General features: G+C 38.2%; 2 protein-coding genes across 2 annotated transcripts; both read left to right on the top strand.

The window, feature by feature from the left end:
• The first annotated feature begins 1,252 nt into the window (after positions 1 to 1,252).
• On the top strand, positions 1,253 to 8,063 carry LOC103717141 (pentatricopeptide repeat-containing protein At1g61870, mitochondrial). The gene is made up of 2 exons (XM_008805417.4): positions 1,253 to 2,588; positions 7,584 to 8,063. The coding sequence occupies exon 1, from the start codon at positions 1,352 to 1,354 to the stop codon at positions 2,567 to 2,569; it is 1,218 nt and encodes a 405-aa protein (XP_008803639.2). The 5' UTR covers positions 1,253 to 1,351; the 3' UTR covers positions 2,570 to 2,588; positions 7,584 to 8,063.
• Positions 8,064 to 9,997: 1,934 nt separating this feature from the next.
• On the top strand, positions 9,998 to 16,105 carry LOC103717140 (proteasome subunit beta type-7-B-like). The gene is made up of 9 exons (XM_008805416.4): positions 9,998 to 10,161; positions 10,740 to 10,883; positions 12,707 to 12,848; positions 13,019 to 13,115; positions 13,192 to 13,261; positions 13,351 to 13,455; positions 14,590 to 14,688; positions 14,790 to 14,880; positions 15,730 to 16,105. Exons 2-9 carry the CDS (start codon positions 10,740 to 10,742, stop codon positions 15,804 to 15,806), a joined length of 825 nt encoding a protein of 274 aa, XP_008803638.2. The 5' UTR covers positions 9,998 to 10,161; the 3' UTR covers positions 15,807 to 16,105.
• The last annotated feature ends 689 nt before the right edge of the window (positions 16,106 to 16,794 follow it).

Raw genomic sequence — 16,794 nt, 5'->3', positions numbered from 1 at the left:
TAAAGTTGGACATTTCTCATATTTTTGAGGTTATGTGGCAGCTTCATTAAATGCATATAGTTTTAGAAAATTGAATTTATTCTGTATAGAAGGCATGCTTGTTAATGTTCTGATGGCGTCTCGCATTGGATTTTCAATACTAGTCTGAGAATTGTTTCAAGTTCAATTGTCAAGATATTGCAGAAGGGGCCAATGTGGAAGCCTTAGGATGTAAGGTGCCGAAGGATAATGGAAACCAGAAAAATTATTCATGATAAAATCCTTTGTTTTCTTAATAAACAATACATGTTACACATGCATACAACTGGTGTTCGATACATCGATCCAATGCATAGGATGGTAGGTACGGTTGCTGATTGGACTCTTACTTTTAATTGATACACTCTTCCTCATCTCTCTTCCTTTTTAAAGATGGTTACACAAAGTCGGCTTGGACGGAGCTAAGTCTTGCCGACTTCATACACATATTGTGACATGTGCCAAAATTGATTAACTCTCCCTCATTTCTCTTCCTCCCTTTTTAAATTGGGTACACAAAGGTCGGCTTGACTTTTAATAATCGTAACCCCAAGTCCGAGTTATCTTAAGGTAAACTTTGATGGAGACACGGCGAAGGATGGCGCATCTGAGGGCGTGGGCTTTGTGATAAGGAATCATAGGGACAGATTTATTACAGCTGGAGGGCGGAGCACACTTGGTTTGATGGTCGTGGGAGTAGAGCTGCGGGCATCCTGGGAGGGCATTTTGTATGCCAGACGGGCGCTGGGAGCCGACAGTCTATTTCTCGAAGGTGATTCTTCCACAATGATTGACTATATCCGAGGAGTGGACAAATATGGAAATGGCCACCCTCTAATACGAGACACATGTAAATTAGTGCGGAAGTTGACCTCCTGCCAGTTAGCTTATGTATATTGGGAGACGAACAGTGCAGCAGATTGGATCGTTTCTTATATTGCCCTACATATTGCAGAGGTCTACTGCACTAGCCTAGATTATATTCCATACTCTTTGTATTATTTACTCTCTTTTGGCATGGAGGCTGTACTCACATTACAAGTATACGAAATGAAACACTGTTTTAACCATTAAAAAAAAAAAAAAACTGACCCTTGTGGACTTCATACATATTGGGACCCGCACGACCCGCTAAAGTTTTTCATGTGCCCGCCTGTCAACGGTTCTGATCAGGCCTCCCCCACGAAGCCGCACCGTATTATCCTATTCCGCAGGTCCACCCATTTCCTTCCCCGAAACCTCCGGCCCAGCTCCTCCAGTGTCTCTACAATCCGAGTCTAAAAGCCTAACCCCGTTGTCTCTCTAAGCTCTTCACACCTCCAAAACCCTAACCATGGCCACACTCGCCCGTCTCCGCCAACGCCTTCTCCCTCTCCCTCTCCTCCTCCCCCACCTCCTCCTCCGCCGCTTCTCCTCTGCCGCCGCGATCCTGAGCCCCGGCGACCCCTCCGCCGTCCTCACTAGCAAGCAGAAGTCCCGCGCCGCCCTCTCCCTCCTCAAGTCCGAGAAGAACCCCGCCCGCATCGTCGAGATCTGCCGCGCCGCCGACCTGACCCCTGCCTCCCACCTCGACCGAACCGCCCTCTCCATCGCCACTTCCAAGCTCGCCACCTCCGGCTCCTTCGCCGCCCTTCGCTCCTACCTCGACGGCTTCCTCTCCCCCCGCCCTGACATCTCTTCTGACCGGCTCCGCTCCCACGCCATCGTCCTCTTTGGACAGGCCGGCATGCTCGATGACGCCGTTCGTACATTCAAGGCCTCTGATTCTCCCTCCGTCCGGTCCCTCAACGCCCTCCTCTTCGCCTGCATCCTCGCAAAGAAGCACGACGAGGTCGGCCGGATCTTCCGAGATTTCCCCACTTCTTATGGCATCACCCCCAATCTCGACACCTACAACACTGTCATCAAGGCTTTTTGCGAGTCGGGCACATCAAGGTCGTTCTTTTCGGTGCTGGACGAAATGGTCCGAATCGGAATTAAGCCAAATATGATGACTTTTTGCACGGCGCTCGCCGGATTTTACCGGGAGGAACGGTTCGACGATGTGGGAAAGGTTTTGGAGCTGATGAAGAAGCATGATTGCCATCCCGGACTCAGCGCCTACAATGTGAGGATACAGAGCTTGTGCAAGCTTAAGAGGCTTGGTGAGGCGAAGGCATTGTTTAAGGAGATGGTGGCGGAAGGCATGAAGCCAAACTGGGTTACTTACAACCATCTGATATTTGGGTTCTGTAAGGAGGGGGATTTGGAAGAGGGAAAGAAACTCTACAAAGAGATGGGTAAAAGAGGGTGTGTCGCGGATAGTAGCTGCTACTTTACTTTAATTTATTACCTCTGCCAAGGTGGAGACTTTGAAGCGGCGCTGGGAGTGGCCAAGGAGACCATGGCAAGGAATTGGGTTCCGTGCTTTTCAACTATGAAGATGCTTGTGAATGGGCTTGTGAGGGGGGCGAAAGTTGAAGAGGCACGGGAGCTGATTGAGAAGATGAAGGAGAAGTTCTCAGGGAATGCTGATATGTGGAAGGAAGTGGAAGAAGAATTGCCTCAGTAAGTCTGAAGGGAATGATAAGGTATTCCTTGTTGGCTGGCATTGGTTGAAATTCTGGATGAACCAAAATTACATTCAGCAAGATTTAGCTATATGTGCATGGCTTAAATGCTGCAAATGCTTAATTGCATGAAAGTGAATGTTCCTGAGATTTTTTCCTCTATCTTTATGAATGTTTAAAATATCAATGGTCTGTGCTGAAGATTCTTGAGTGCTTTTCTTTTATCATGTAAAATTTGTTGAAACCCTCTAGATTATGGGAAAGAATTTTGGTGATGAAGTATCATGATTATTAAAATGTTGATTCTTTTTCCTCCAGAGATGTAGAATGCAATTTTATTAGCTTAATGGCTTCATTTCACTGGTAAAATGTGGCATATCTGGTCCCTTGTCCTCTTGCAGTTGATCTCCCTATCCATTTTGTGAGTATTAAGTACAATTAATTTGTCTATGCTTGTTGCTTTCTATCCGTCTACCTCTAGCTCTCTCCATGAATGTGCATGTGTTGCTGTGTTAAAATGTAATGTGATGATCCATCTTTACAGAAGGCGATATTTTAAAATTTATATTGTTATCCCACTGTTTATTAATGATCTTCTCTTTATATGATTAAAAAAAGGGTGATGGAAATCATATGTTACAGATTACTGATAATATAACAAGACTGAGAGGAGATATTAACTTTTTCTTGAACTTCATTTGTTGGATTTAGTTGCAATTAATTTAGCTTTCCATTAACATAAAGCTGATCAACCATATATGGGCCTTACAATTTATGACAATAAGCAGAGAGGATCAAATCCGTTCGAAAAACACTTTTCGATCGGTTGGTCGCATTGCAAGAAAAGTCGCGCTTAAAGAAAGCTCCTACCGCGCCAGAGATGAGATCACTTTCAAGGAAAGGGTCTAGGGTATGGAAGCAGTCCTTCCTATCGAAATTTAGAAAAGAATCTGTTCAAATAACAATCATGTTACCTATAACTACTAGTGTACTCTAATTTGGATTAGTGTCTTATAGAGTAAGAAACAATAAACGTATGTATTGAGAAATGCCAATATAATTAATCAAAGTAAAAAAAACATAACGTAAGCTAACAATATGGACCAATTATCGAGTAATATTCAATGCTACCCATCAGTTGGTTTATGTTTTGGATAAACTCCAAGTACTCTCATTCAAAACCTTGCATGCCTGGTGGATCCAGTCATAATATCTGAAAGAGGCAGTATAATATCTGAAAGAGGCCAAAACAGGTGTATGCTCATTTGGCTTTGAGCCTCTCAGTCTTCCAGAAAAAATTCCTTATCAAACATTTTGTTTCACACGAACAGTTTACCATTATGGCAGGTTGTGGATCTAATTACATTGATACTTAATGAGAATATCACTGCCAACTTCAGTAGATGGTTTTTTCTTAATCAATGTACATGCAAGTTGATGACTGATTAAGAGTTCTCAGCTGCAAATATGCTTATTGGCATTCGATGATTAAGTTTTGATGAAAGCATAGATCCTTTTTAAACCAGTGTGGTATCACTAGATGGAATGATTAAAATTTGATGTTAATGAAGACTTGAAATATTTGGTTGATGAGGAAAGAAAAGGATTGGCTGACTAGGGCCATTTGAAAAGTAATGTCATAATTATGATCATTTCAACTTTTGTTTATGAGAATAACTTTGGGTTACAAGCAGAGTAGAGAACAGGCTTTGAACAGCACAAATCAACTATTCCTGGTTTGGCCTGATTCATTGCGAAACAAAAGTGACCATGGTTAGCATTGATAAGAGACCACAAAAAGGACAAAAAGAGCAACCCTCCACCCAAAGAAAACCACCCACCTCTTCCTCCTGCTACAACTACATTGTCAGTAATGTTATTGTTTATTTGATGATTTTGATTGGTCATAATACCTTTTATTCGAAGGCTGCTGCATCATCTATTATTGTGAAAAGGAGGGAATGAGCACTTCTGGAACATAACTAAGAATAATATTTTTATGACTGAGTTATTGAGAGAAGAGAGGACTTTATAAACTCAATATGCAGTCAATTGCATATGCCTTGAGGTAACCATATTCCTGGAGCAGAAAGAATGGTTAGGGGCAATACAGTGGGCTGAAAGAAAAATTTGATACTGGTTCTACTAATTCCAGTATCACCATATCAAAAGGAAAGGTATCCCTCCTAAAGATTTTTTTAAAAAAACCAGAAACTAAGTTTCCAAGGACTGGTACGTTAGATTTTATTAAGAGCCTTTCTGTGCCACACAAGATGGCTCATCAAAAATCAACCCCCCCCCCCCCCCCCCCCCCCCCCCCACAAAAAAAAAAGAGAAGAAAATAACATATATATATATATATATATATATATATATATAGAGAGAGAGAGAGAGAGAGAGAGAGAGAGAGAGAGAGAGAGAGAGAGAGAGAGAGAGAGAGAGAGAGAGAATAGAACATCAATTATGACAGTATAAAAGTAACATTGTTTTCGCTATCAGTTTGATTGTAATTTTCTGACTCTAAATAATGGCATAGTAACTAAAGTCTTCATCAATCTTTATTTACCAAAGATATAGATATAACTATTCTTCATGGACTTCACCATGCTCTTCTTGTTGATGTCTCTTTAGAAGATGTTTCACCAAACTACAGTTGAATATACCTTTTAGAACTTCCTTTTTGGCAATCTCATTTGCAACCTTCTTAACCTCTTCAAAGCTTCCGACCTTGTGGATCCCATGAATCAAGTGTGCACAGAGATCACTATCGAGTTTCATGCCTTTCGACCTCATCTCAACCATCATAGCTCTCGTGTCCATCCATTTTTTTTTATTTTGCACAACCTTTTAATCTGATTGTATACAGACTCAGTTGGTGGGCAGCCATTCTTTGCCATTTGCTCTTAACTTTCTCAACTTCATCATACTTCTCTTCTTTATAAAATCCATGGATCAGGATATTATATCTGTATTCAGCAGGCAAGCAACTCTCCTTGGTACACATCTCTTCCAGAATAGCATATCCTAAAGCAGTTGAGCCAAGGCTGATATGCAACTAACACAGTATGGTATGTGCTGGCATCAAGTTCCATTCCATGCATTTGTCGGAGTTCATGAAATGCATGATTCACTCTCTTGATGTTCTTATTCTGTATATATGCCCGAATCAGCTCCTCTAGTGGTCTGGCGGTAGTGTGGATACCATGACCTTCAATCTCCTTGGAGGTGTGGAATGCTTGATCTAGCATCCTGTGGCTGCCATATAGTTGGATCATGTAACAGAATAACCTCTTGGTCCAGAGCTCCAGGAAGGATGTCAGGTGTTCAATTATGGACAGTCGGGCACAGTGTGATGTGTGCTTTGGCTCCTTATGCACCATGATTGGTATCCAGACAGTGTTTTTGTTGGACTGGACTGAGAAGGATGCAATTTGGCGATTGTTTGAATGAAGTTGAGAGCCATGACCTTGTTGGATGAGGTTGGTCTAAGTGCTGTGTTTGTTGGAGGAATGGCTTTGGAAAGTACGAGCAAAGAGATCCATTGGCAGGCACTCAGGAGGTGAGAGAATGGAGGCAAGGCCTTGGTATAGCTAGTGAGATCAGTGGTTTCATAAATCAATTGATATGATACTTGGGTATTTATATTCAAATTTTGCCAAAGAGAATTATGTGAAGAAAGATATATGAAGTTGATGGAATTAAGTTCATGCAAGTTATATGATTCATTTGGAAAGTGTCAATTTGGACTTAGGTGTGTGAAAGTTTGCAGGAATAGCTTGGGTGAACTGTTAAGCATGGCAGTTACTAAAACAAGCGAAGGTCTTTTTCATTAAGGAAACAGGCCATTCAGACTAGGGAAGAAAGTTTCCTCCATATGATGGATGATTGATGGTTAATCTAGAGTCAGAAAAATATGCACCTCCTTTTCTAAAAGTCATGTGTACCAAGTTATTTGGGAAGAAAAAAATAAAAGGAAAAAGGCTGCTATATGTTAAAAAAGGGTTGCTACATGTGATAACTTGGGTAACTTGTATTCAAATTTTGATAACTTGGGTAAGTTATTTTCAAATTTTCTGAAGCAAATTAGGTGGGGAAAGGTAAATGTAAATGATGGAATCAGGTTCATACAATCTACATGTGAATTGATGCAATCTAGTTCATGCAAGCTTTCTGATTCATTTGGAAATTGCCAAATTGTACCTTGTTTGCTTGGATAGCTTGGATGAGCTGTTAAGCATGGTGGATGCTAAAACAAGCACAGGTCTCCAACAAGGAGAAAATGCAAGTTGCGCTTGGGTGAATAAGCGAATTTCCTTCATAAGAAGGATGATTGACTTGTAGCCTAGGCTTAGAAAGTTATGCACCTTTTTTCAAATATCATTTGCTTGTTGGTTGTTAATTACTGAAAAATGGAAAAGCCTACTGTGTGTTTAAATGGGCTGCTGCCATGCTGTGTAGCTCATGTTTGGATTCTCAACTACTGTTATTGGATTGAACATGGAACTAAAGCAGCTCTGATGTGGCTTCATGATTCAGGTTTACCTTAATGCCCACATATTTCACTTTCAGGTGGAGTTACATGTTTAGAATGGTTTGCTCAATATTGTGTAGCTTACGTTTGGATTGTGAGCTGCTAGTATTTGGTTGAACATTGAACTCAGGCAGCATTGGAGATCAGTGACATATCCACTGATCTGGCTTTCATGATTAAGGTAGACCTCAATGCCTGACAATTTTTATTTCAGGTGGATAAAATACATGCAGGTATCTCGCTTTTGGTGGGGCCTGCATTATACTAATTAGACACCTGTACTATCCTGCAATGGAAGGTACCTCTGGGGCAGTTAAGCGGGTCTCGGTAACTTTTTAGGCCTGATGGGCTGCATGGCGGTGATGTTGTATAAGCTGGCTTGCTGTTAACATAACCTCCTTATTGCTAGTTTAATCTCATCTGTTTATGGCTGCCTTAGAAAGAGCTTCACTTACTCCTATTAATCCAAACTGATTTGTTTGCAGGGTGTTCAATGAATCTCAGCATAAGTCCTGATGTTTCCTGCAGAAAATGGCTTCTGTATGTTGGCAACCGTTTATTGATCACCAGGCCCTCTCTACTGAGTTGTGGTAATTTGGTGTTGTTTTGGTAGGGGTTCAACTGCAATTGAATTGATTAAATTCCTGGTGAAAGATACAATTATGCAAAAAGTGGATGTTTACTTTTATGTTGAGCTTGGACAAGCTGTGAACTGTCGCCAACATTTGCAAGATATGGCCAAGTTCTATCACAGGATGGTTAGATGAAACAAAATGGATGCTTCCTTGAACAGGAAAGTAAACCCCAGGATAGTTTCTGAAGGAACTGCTAAGACCTTGGCAGCTTTGAAAACTTTCATGCCATTTTTCCTGTGGGAAAGTTTGGAGCCTAAATTCAGAATGAAGTTTTACTGTACTATTGTCGTTACGTTGTTCAGTGAATGCAAATGAATTTTCGAATAGGAATTACCTGGTATAACATAGATGCTGGTCTTACTGTTTGTTCATAGTAATGAATTAGTCAATGGTAAGCTTCAAAGGAATGGAGCTTTGCAAGGTGACAGCTGAATTTGCTTACAGGAGGCTTTAGAATCATACCACATGGATAGCCTTTTTGAAGTTGAGTGTGAATATTCTTTCGGATAAAAAAAAAGCAAAAAAAAAAAAAGAAATTGAGTATGAATTTTGCTAAACTAGTTTCCTTAATATGGTGACTAGGCTAAACCAGAAATAATTTGTGGGGCCTTGTAGTGAGAAACTGGGTCAAGTGATACTGGTAGAAGGTGGTAGTTAGGTTGTTATGGTAGATGATAGTTTGCCAATCTTTGGGTATTTTTTATTTTGAACCATGTCTAACATGTTTATAGCTTTGGCAAAAGAAGATTCGGCTATATGATGTGGGGAGACCTCAAGTAATGCATTTTTCTAAAGGCAAGTATTCTTTACCTATTTTATGCCAGCTTTGTGAACTTTCTACCATGCATGTCATAAAAGTAATGCATTGAAATTTAATGAGTGATTCTAATGTCTCAAGAATATATTATATTTATTTGAAACACTAAGTAGAATTTCTTTTTATTTTCTAGATATAAAAATTATATATCTGAATTCATTCTAAGACTTTTTGTGCAAATTTTTGGATCCCATATAACTAGAGCTCTTTGTCAAGTAAAAGAATGCTTAAGAAAACTAAGGATACTTGCATCATGTGCCTTCCTTGTTATTTACTGCTTTATTTAAGTTACAAGGATCCATGTTCTCAACTCATTAGAATTGCATGAAGGATTGTCTTAAGCATTTACTAACTTAAGTGATGGTGTTTAAAAAAAAAGTTGACCATGCTTCAATGTAAATGGCAAAGGGTTGCCAAAGACATTTTTCCTCCTTCAAAAAGGTGGTTATCTCTCTTTGATTTCATGGATCATGAATTTTGCCTAAATCACTGATGAAGATGGTCTACATATGTGCATAAGCCACAGCCGGAAGCTGGTGCATCGAGCAAGAAAATTATAATGTATCGAAGTGCATAAAAATATTTTTACCTATGCGAAAAACATGCAGAGATAACAAATATATTGCTTTCAGGGAAGGACATGCTGTTGCTGATCCAACTTTCATATGGATCCATTGTCACCCTGGCTACAAGAGCAGCCACTCCACAAAATGAATTGGGCCTTGCAATAATAACCTCCAGACAATTAAATTTGGTTAAAAAAAAAAATTCAAACAGGTTGAGCGTGTGTGCAAGGTTGACAATATCTAAACACTTATTAAACAGTCTTAAGTTCTTAACTCAAAACAAGATCTGATATCGTTCATAGTTCAGATCCAAATTGAACCTGGCAAAAATTTGGATCCTAATTGATAAATAAATGGATCTGGCCAAGATCGAAATCTAACATGTTGAAGCTAGACAAAATCCAATATGAACCAGTAAAATAGGCTCAAATTAATGGCAAGCTGAGTTGAAAATTATCTTCACCTTGGTCAACCTTGATCAAACTCGATTCGGTAAGAATCAAATATATTTATGTTGTATATATTACATAGATAATAAATGATTGGATTAAAGTTTTAATTAGTATATTTTATTCGTTCTTTGAATCAATTAAATATTAATTCAGGTCTAAATCAAACTTGAAATAAAGATTAAATCAGGCCATAACTCAAGCTTGAATTGAGTTGCTTAACAAAGCTGGTAATTGGCTTGGTTTAGAATTAAGTTTGAGTCGACTTCGAAATAATTATAAACAAGTCAAGCTATCAAGTCCAAGCTTGAAACTGATCTCAAACCAAGCTTGATCAGACCCCAGCTAGACTTGCCCCAATCTGGGTTCGGTTACGAAGCTAGTCCGGTTCGCACAGAAAAAAAAGGGTTTTTTAAACTCTTCTTTCCCCTTTTTTTTCGTTTGAGAACCGATCGCAGAAATCCCTCTCCATTCCTCCGTCTTCTCTTCGGCTCCAAGAAACACCCGTTCTCTCTCTGGCGCTCTCCCTCCTCGCGAGTCCGATTCTTCTGTCCTCCAAGACGTCGCCCATCTCTTGCACGGTCTCGAGCAGATCGGTAAGCATATCAATCTGCTTCGTCTGTAAAAAATGAGAGATTTTTTTCTTTCTTTTGCCAACGAGAGATTTATTTCCCCCTTGATATCTTTTCCGTAAAGAGTCACGCTTTTGAAGGTTTGCTAGTGTGACGTGAAAGAGATCGCAGCAGAGAAGTGATTGAAACTTATTGTTATTTAATGAACTGGAAGTTGATTCTTGGAGGAACGAAAACTATGTCTGTAGTGATTTTTTTTCTAGACGTACATATTATTGAGGGAATCTCCCAGATGGGTGCTCATTAGTACTCGAGTTGTGATTTTTTTATAACATGGGCTTCTTAATCTTGAGATATCTCTCAGATTGTCTTCCAAATTTTGGGGATTAGGTTTTAAGGACGACCCATGTTACTTTTGTTGAAACTAAAATGTTCATTTTTTTTCCTAAAATAGATATCAGTTCCAGGTCTTGTTCCCATAGATTATAAAAAATTTAGAATTTTATATATTTACGCTTTTCTTTCTGATGAAGTATTATCTATTATGCAGTTTCTGTACAAGTTGTTATTATTTTGATCTTATTTTTTGAAAAAATGTTTAGATGGCAACAGCTGCAGCAGATTTACCACCAAAAGGTGGGTTCAGCTTTGATTTATGCCGCAGAAATGATATGCTGTTGAAGAAAGGGGTCCAGATGCCATCTTTCAGGAAGACTGGAACCACCATTGTGGGCTTGGTCTTTCAGGTACATAAAGTTGTCCATCTGCAAGTTTGGTCCATTGTAGTGTGTACACTTAATGGTTAAGAGTTAAGACAAACAGATACCTGTACTAGTTTGGCATGCTTTCACTGGGCACTTGATTTATAAACATGAGGAGGGGGTGCTGCAGCTACTTAATGGAGGCTTCTTCTGGTTTCTTTGAAAGAATTAATTCAATGTGATAGTAAAGAATATAAAATATTTAGCACCAAAATGTTATGTAGAATACCCATATCAGTATCTGTATCAAATCATGGCTAGCACCAACTTGGTTTATCCCATTTGATAGTAATATACGTGTTTTTCTATCTGGTATGAGAGCTTAAAAGGATTGTGATTTTTTTTTCTTTATCTTCCTATGCTACTAGTCCAAAGAAGATTTTGTTTTGACATTTTTGTTGCTTTTTATTACATTCAATCATAGCAACTAGTGTGACTCACCAATAAGAGTTACTTGTGGAACAAGCATGACGATTTACTGTGTCTCTTTTTTGAGTTTTTGACATTATCCAGGGCTGTCAAGTTTTGAAGAAGTTAATGGCTTTGCCATATAAGACAAAGTGGTTCTAGTGGGAAGAGGGAGATGTAGATCATGTTAGGAACTCTGAGAGTGGGTTCAATTTGTTCAAGTGAGCCTTAATGACATTAAAAGGTAGATTTCAAGAATATATTCTGATGTTACTGATGAGAATTTTGCTGGTAAAAAACTTTATACTTTGAGTAAATGCAAGTGGGATAGAATGGAACTCTTCAATGGTAACAAAAATTAGTGAGAGCATTTTGGATAAGGCCTCAGTGAGAAAATTGAGTTAATTGGCGTTGAGAGTGCTATCTAAAGTAGATAATTTCTATCATGATTAGATAATCTAAAAATACATTTGCTATCATCATTCAAGGTTCTACTAAATAGAGGCTCTTGAAAGATTTTTACGGGCTAATATAACTAGCGAAAGAGATTATGCATGAAAATCATCTTGGAGTAGCGTAAGGAAACATTGACATTATTGAAGAGCACATTTGGAGTTCCTACTGCTTTGGAGGCATTCTAACTGTACAAGAAGTTGTTCTTTTGCACTGCTGGGTGATTTTTGTGCACTGATAGATTACTGGGACAGGGTTTGCCTTTTCCGATCTATGATTATTCCTTTACCAAAATGATGGATCATGGTAGTTGGATCCCTCAGATAATTGGATGGCTAGAATCAGGTGAAGGCCTGGAGAAGAGGTATATTCATGAAGAAGTTGGGAGCCTGGAAAAGTTTGATTATCCTCATATTAACAAACAATAGCACTATGTGCAGTGATTTATGTGGCTTGAGAGCCTTCATGCATGGAAAGACAGTTGGACTACTGCGTATTATGGTGATGTTCTTTTGGCTTCCAAGTTGAATGGCAATATGACGAATTCAGGCCTTCTTTTTAGTTGTAAGCATCTAGAGATCTAAAGCTGAGTGCAACTTGCTATTTATTTTATGCTGAAACAAATATGAAGAGAAACCTGCCTAGCATGCTTCTGCCGATATGCTGCTTGTTGAAAACTATTACAATTCTGTTTTGGACTCTGGAGTCTGACACTATAAAGTGTTTGACATGCTAGGTGGTAGTTCGACAGCTTTTATACCTCCTAAGATTTTCTATAACTGTTTTATTTGATTGCTGTAGGATGGAGGCAGATTTGCTTTATGATTCTTGATTTTGCAAACACACATGTACAAATAACATAGAAATGTGCATCACAATGTTTGGCTTTTAGGTTTGAATCATTTTGCATTTGTGCTTATCTCAACATCTATCATTGTCATTTTCAGGATGGTGTTATTCTAGGTGCAGATACTAGGGCAACTGAAGGACCTATAGTAGCTGACAAGAATTGTGAAAAGATTCATTACATGGCACCAAATATTTACTGCTGTGGTGCAGGAACTGCTGCTGATACAGAGGCAGTTACTGGTATAAATAATAGAAATTATAATTTCCTCCATGGAATTTGTTTTTGGATGTTGAAACTGCATCACGACAGTAACTTATACTGACTTGAAGCTTTCGTTCTGTTATTTGAAGTTACTTGACAACTACCTACTTCTCATAGAAGTTAAACTTAGGAATTGATTTTTCTTCAGATATGGTCAGCTCTCAACTGCAGCTGCACCGTTATGCAACTGGACGAGAATCAAGGGTTATTACTGCCCTTACCCTTTTAAAGTCACACCTTTTCAGGTTAGGCAGTTCAGAAACTATCTAAAATTGTCTTTGCACAATTTGTAAATAAATTTAATGTTGAATTTTTGGACAGTTATCAAGGGCATATTAGCGCTGCCTTGGTCCTTGGTGGCGTTGATGTTACGGGACCTCATTTGCACACAGTGAGTACAAATTTGTCTGCTGTCCTCCAAGCATTTCTGATCTGTTTCTTGACAGTGAATGCTATATGCAATGGACATATATCATGCAGGTCTATCCTCATGGTTCAACCGATACCCTCCCTTTTGCTACGATGGGTTCTGGATCTCTTGCTGCTATGGCTGTATTTGAATCAAAATTCAGAGAGGGACTAACTGTAAGTTAACTAAGTTTGCTGAATTGTGATATGTTGTTTATGTTATGCATATGGTAAAGCCAATATGTATTATCCATGACAGATTTGGGGCTCCTTGTGAGATTTTCGTACTCATGAAGGTAGCTTTCTGATTACAGTAAAGTAGGAACATTGCATGTGTAAGTTTGTAGTGTTCCACCCTCATAATTGAGGGTAATCATGGTATTAGAACATGTAGATCAGCCCTAAAAAATTGTTAGTCTTATTGCAGGTGAAAGTGTCATAACCAGGTTCCCTATTTATGTGATTGTCTAGAATTGGACACTGAATTCACGTTAATAGGTTGCATTTAGAATTCTCACACATTTAGCATTTTTTGTTCTTTCTATTAGCATGTTTGTAGATTACATTCATATATGTCTATTGGTGGGAAATTTATGCTAAATCTTTGGACAGACCTGTAAAGAATCCATTATATGTTTTTGTTTTGAAAGCATTCGTCTTGAAAAATCTGATGACCTGCATGAGCTTTCAGAGGATCCTACCTATTGAAGCTGCTAAAATCCTAGCAATGATATGAAATTCAAGTGATTACATTAGTTCATATGTAATTATGTAGTAGATAATCTCTGAAGTGATATAAACCATCAAGTTTTTAGATATACACATATGCAGCTTGCTCTCTCTCTCTCTCTGTGTGTGTGTGTGTGTGTGAAAATCTTTGCCGCTTTGGAAACTATTCCATGTATAACATTGAAAACATACCACAAGAAATGTTTAATGTCAAGAAAGCTGGAAGTGTTGGGATTTATAGGGGTAAAAATCTAATATTGTTGAAAATGAGAAGCTCAATATGAATTCTTGATCCCGGAACTTTATATGGATATAGACTTTGTAAATAGAGAATTTGCTTCATAAAAAGATTCAGCGATCTGGAACAGTTATAACATGTATTTTCAACAAATATTTGACAAATCATTGATGGAGTATTTTGACACACTTTCCTGAGATGAGAGATCTGTTCAATAAATTTGTTCATTTATGATGTTAAATTAGAACAGGAGAGGAGTTTGAGTTTTCTTCTGATGTACAAGACTACTTGTGTAACATTTCAAATATTCATATTAATCTTGAATTTTGGTGTTTCTTTTGCAGAGAGATGAGGGAATAAAACTTGTATGTGAGGCAATATGCTCTGGCATCTTCAATGACTTGGGGAGTGGGAGCAATGTTGATGTTTGTGTGATAACAAAGGTATACATTGTATAATTGCCTGCCATGTTGATGTGACATTTGATTTTTCTCTAATGGGGCCATTCCTAATATTATCTGTTAATTTGCCTTTTGCTAATTAGGGCCACAAAGATTACTTGAGAAATCATCAATTGCCAAATCCAAGGACCTATGTCAGTTCTAAAGGCTATTCCTTTGTCAAAGGGCATACTGGTAATTTCTTATCCATATATGCATGGGGTTTACCTGTATTATCATGTCTGTGTATATATACATAGAGTTACCTGTATCTTTCAAGAAAAATAAGACTAGTTGATCTGAGGTTTTGAGAGAAGTTGGAAAAACAATACAGTTTGTTAAGAAATTATTAGGCTGTAAATGTTGAGTGCAAGCACATCCAAAAACAAGCATGGGAGAAGCAACAAAAAGAAAACTGTAGCAATCACAAATAACAAAAATTCAGTTATTCATGACCATTTCATGAATAATGATAGAAACACTGAAGTACTCAATATTTGGTTAATTGTTCATATTGGAGTTATTTGAAGATATTTAATTATAATATCAGGGTTGGTTTGGAGATATTCTTTTCAAATTTCATATCATTCTCAAAAAAGAACAAATGACTATTTTATAAACTAACTTGGAATTTTTTTTGGATTTATATTGGCAAAAAAGTTCTCATGAAATTTGTAAGGATTGAATTTCCTCTAGTTGTTCTAAGCTTTTTTAAAAGAAAACTATGAGTAACATATATAGAAGTATGAAAAACAAAGTTGAAGATTACTGCTAAACAATCTAAAGATCACATATTGACCAGAGTTTCAGTACCTGTATTAACAACACAGGTCTGACCGCAAATAGTGACAAGAAGGTTTGATAACTTTTTTTCTAATGTGGGGCTTTTACTAGATCTTGCAATATGTCAGGGGCTTTATGGTAAAAAAGGACATATATTTGTCACAGTGGCCTGCACCAATGATCTCCTAGATTTCTTTCTTTATCTATTCATTTTTAACTTTTGGGTTGTAGCTTTCTAATTCCTGGGTGAATTGTATTCAGAAGTCTTGTCTACCAAGATCACTCCGTTGAAGGAAAGAAAGGTGGAGGCTGTTGAGGGAGATGCCATGGAAGAGTGACTCATAAGATGTATTAGTCATGTGGATTTCATATTCTAACTTGAATACTTCCATTTCTGGTTTATCTCGGTTCTTATATTCTGTGTTCATGCTATTATATTGTTATAAACTGCAAATGGTCTTTTGCTTCAAAGCCCCATAATCTAATTCAGCCATACCACAATAGTACTGTTTATACTTGCAGTAAGCATAACCCTACACATGGGGTCAAAGTTAATTTAGCTGTATCATTGCGCTTGCATGATTTGCCCCTTGGATATAGGTAATTTGAAATTTTTCTGTACAAATATTATTCTCGATAAATGTTTTGATTTCTGCATTGATAGATGGCTGGCAGTCAATATGTTGTATTCTGAAATAAAACCTGTGGCATGCCCTTGCTGGGCGTGAGCAGTGTCTCTGGATTTAGTTTCTTGCTCCATCTTCCCGTTGTTGGAGATTCTGTTGTTCTTCTCCTATTCAAGGCAAGTGATGGTACAGATTAGCAGTCATCATTGCGAAAAAAAATTTGGCTAGACCATTGATGCTATCCAATCAGAAATTCTGTTGATTTTTTGGAATGTATTCCGCGGTGTTTGGGTCCTGTGAGCAGGATTCGATTTCTGATTCATCTAAGCTTGGATGTGGTGAATTACAAGCCCCTTTTTTTCTTTTTTTCAAATGCATTTGGCTCCATTGCTGACCTCATCGTGATAGTGAAACTTGAATGATGATAACGACCCCGTTGGTGCATTGAATGTTGTATTAGCAGCTATGTTGCATCGCCTAAATTACTTGAACAACTGATAGTAGATGGAAGCTGTTAGATTCAAATTAATGGAAACCGAACATTTTTCTGAGGACATGATTCTCAGTGTTCAGCAGCTACGTGTCAACTTCTAGTAAGCTGAAGTTGTCAAATGAATGTGGACCATCACGGGGCTGTTTGATGATGAATTTGTTTACTCAAGTGCCATGAACCGTAAACCCTAAACCCAAACTCCTCCAT

The sequence above is a fragment of the Phoenix dactylifera genome, chromosome 11, assembly GCF_009389715.1.
Source record: "Phoenix dactylifera cultivar Barhee BC4 chromosome 11, palm_55x_up_171113_PBpolish2nd_filt_p, whole genome shotgun sequence".
NCBI classification, from domain to species: Eukaryota; Viridiplantae; Streptophyta; class Magnoliopsida; order Arecales; family Arecaceae; genus Phoenix; species Phoenix dactylifera.
The sequence above is the reverse complement of the archived record's forward strand: the minus strand, read 5'-3'. Positions and strand labels throughout refer to the sequence as shown.

Bases quoted from the DNA above. Each gene is read 5' to 3' on its own strand.
- LOC103717140 (XM_008805416.4), top strand. From the start codon at position 10,740: ATGGCAACAGCTGCAGCAGATTTACCACCAAAAGGTGGGTTCAGCTTT. The intron at 14,689-14,789 runs GTATACATTGTA...TTTGCTAATTAG, and splicing joins ATGTTTGTGTGATAACAAAG to GGCCACAAAGATTACTTGAG. The intron at 14,881-15,729 runs GTAATTTCTTAT...AATTGTATTCAG, and splicing joins CTTTGTCAAAGGGCATACTG to AAGTCTTGTCTACCAAGATC.
- LOC103717141 (XM_008805417.4), top strand. From the start codon at position 1,352: ATGGCCACACTCGCCCGTCTCCGCCAACGCCTTCTCCCTCTCCCTCTC.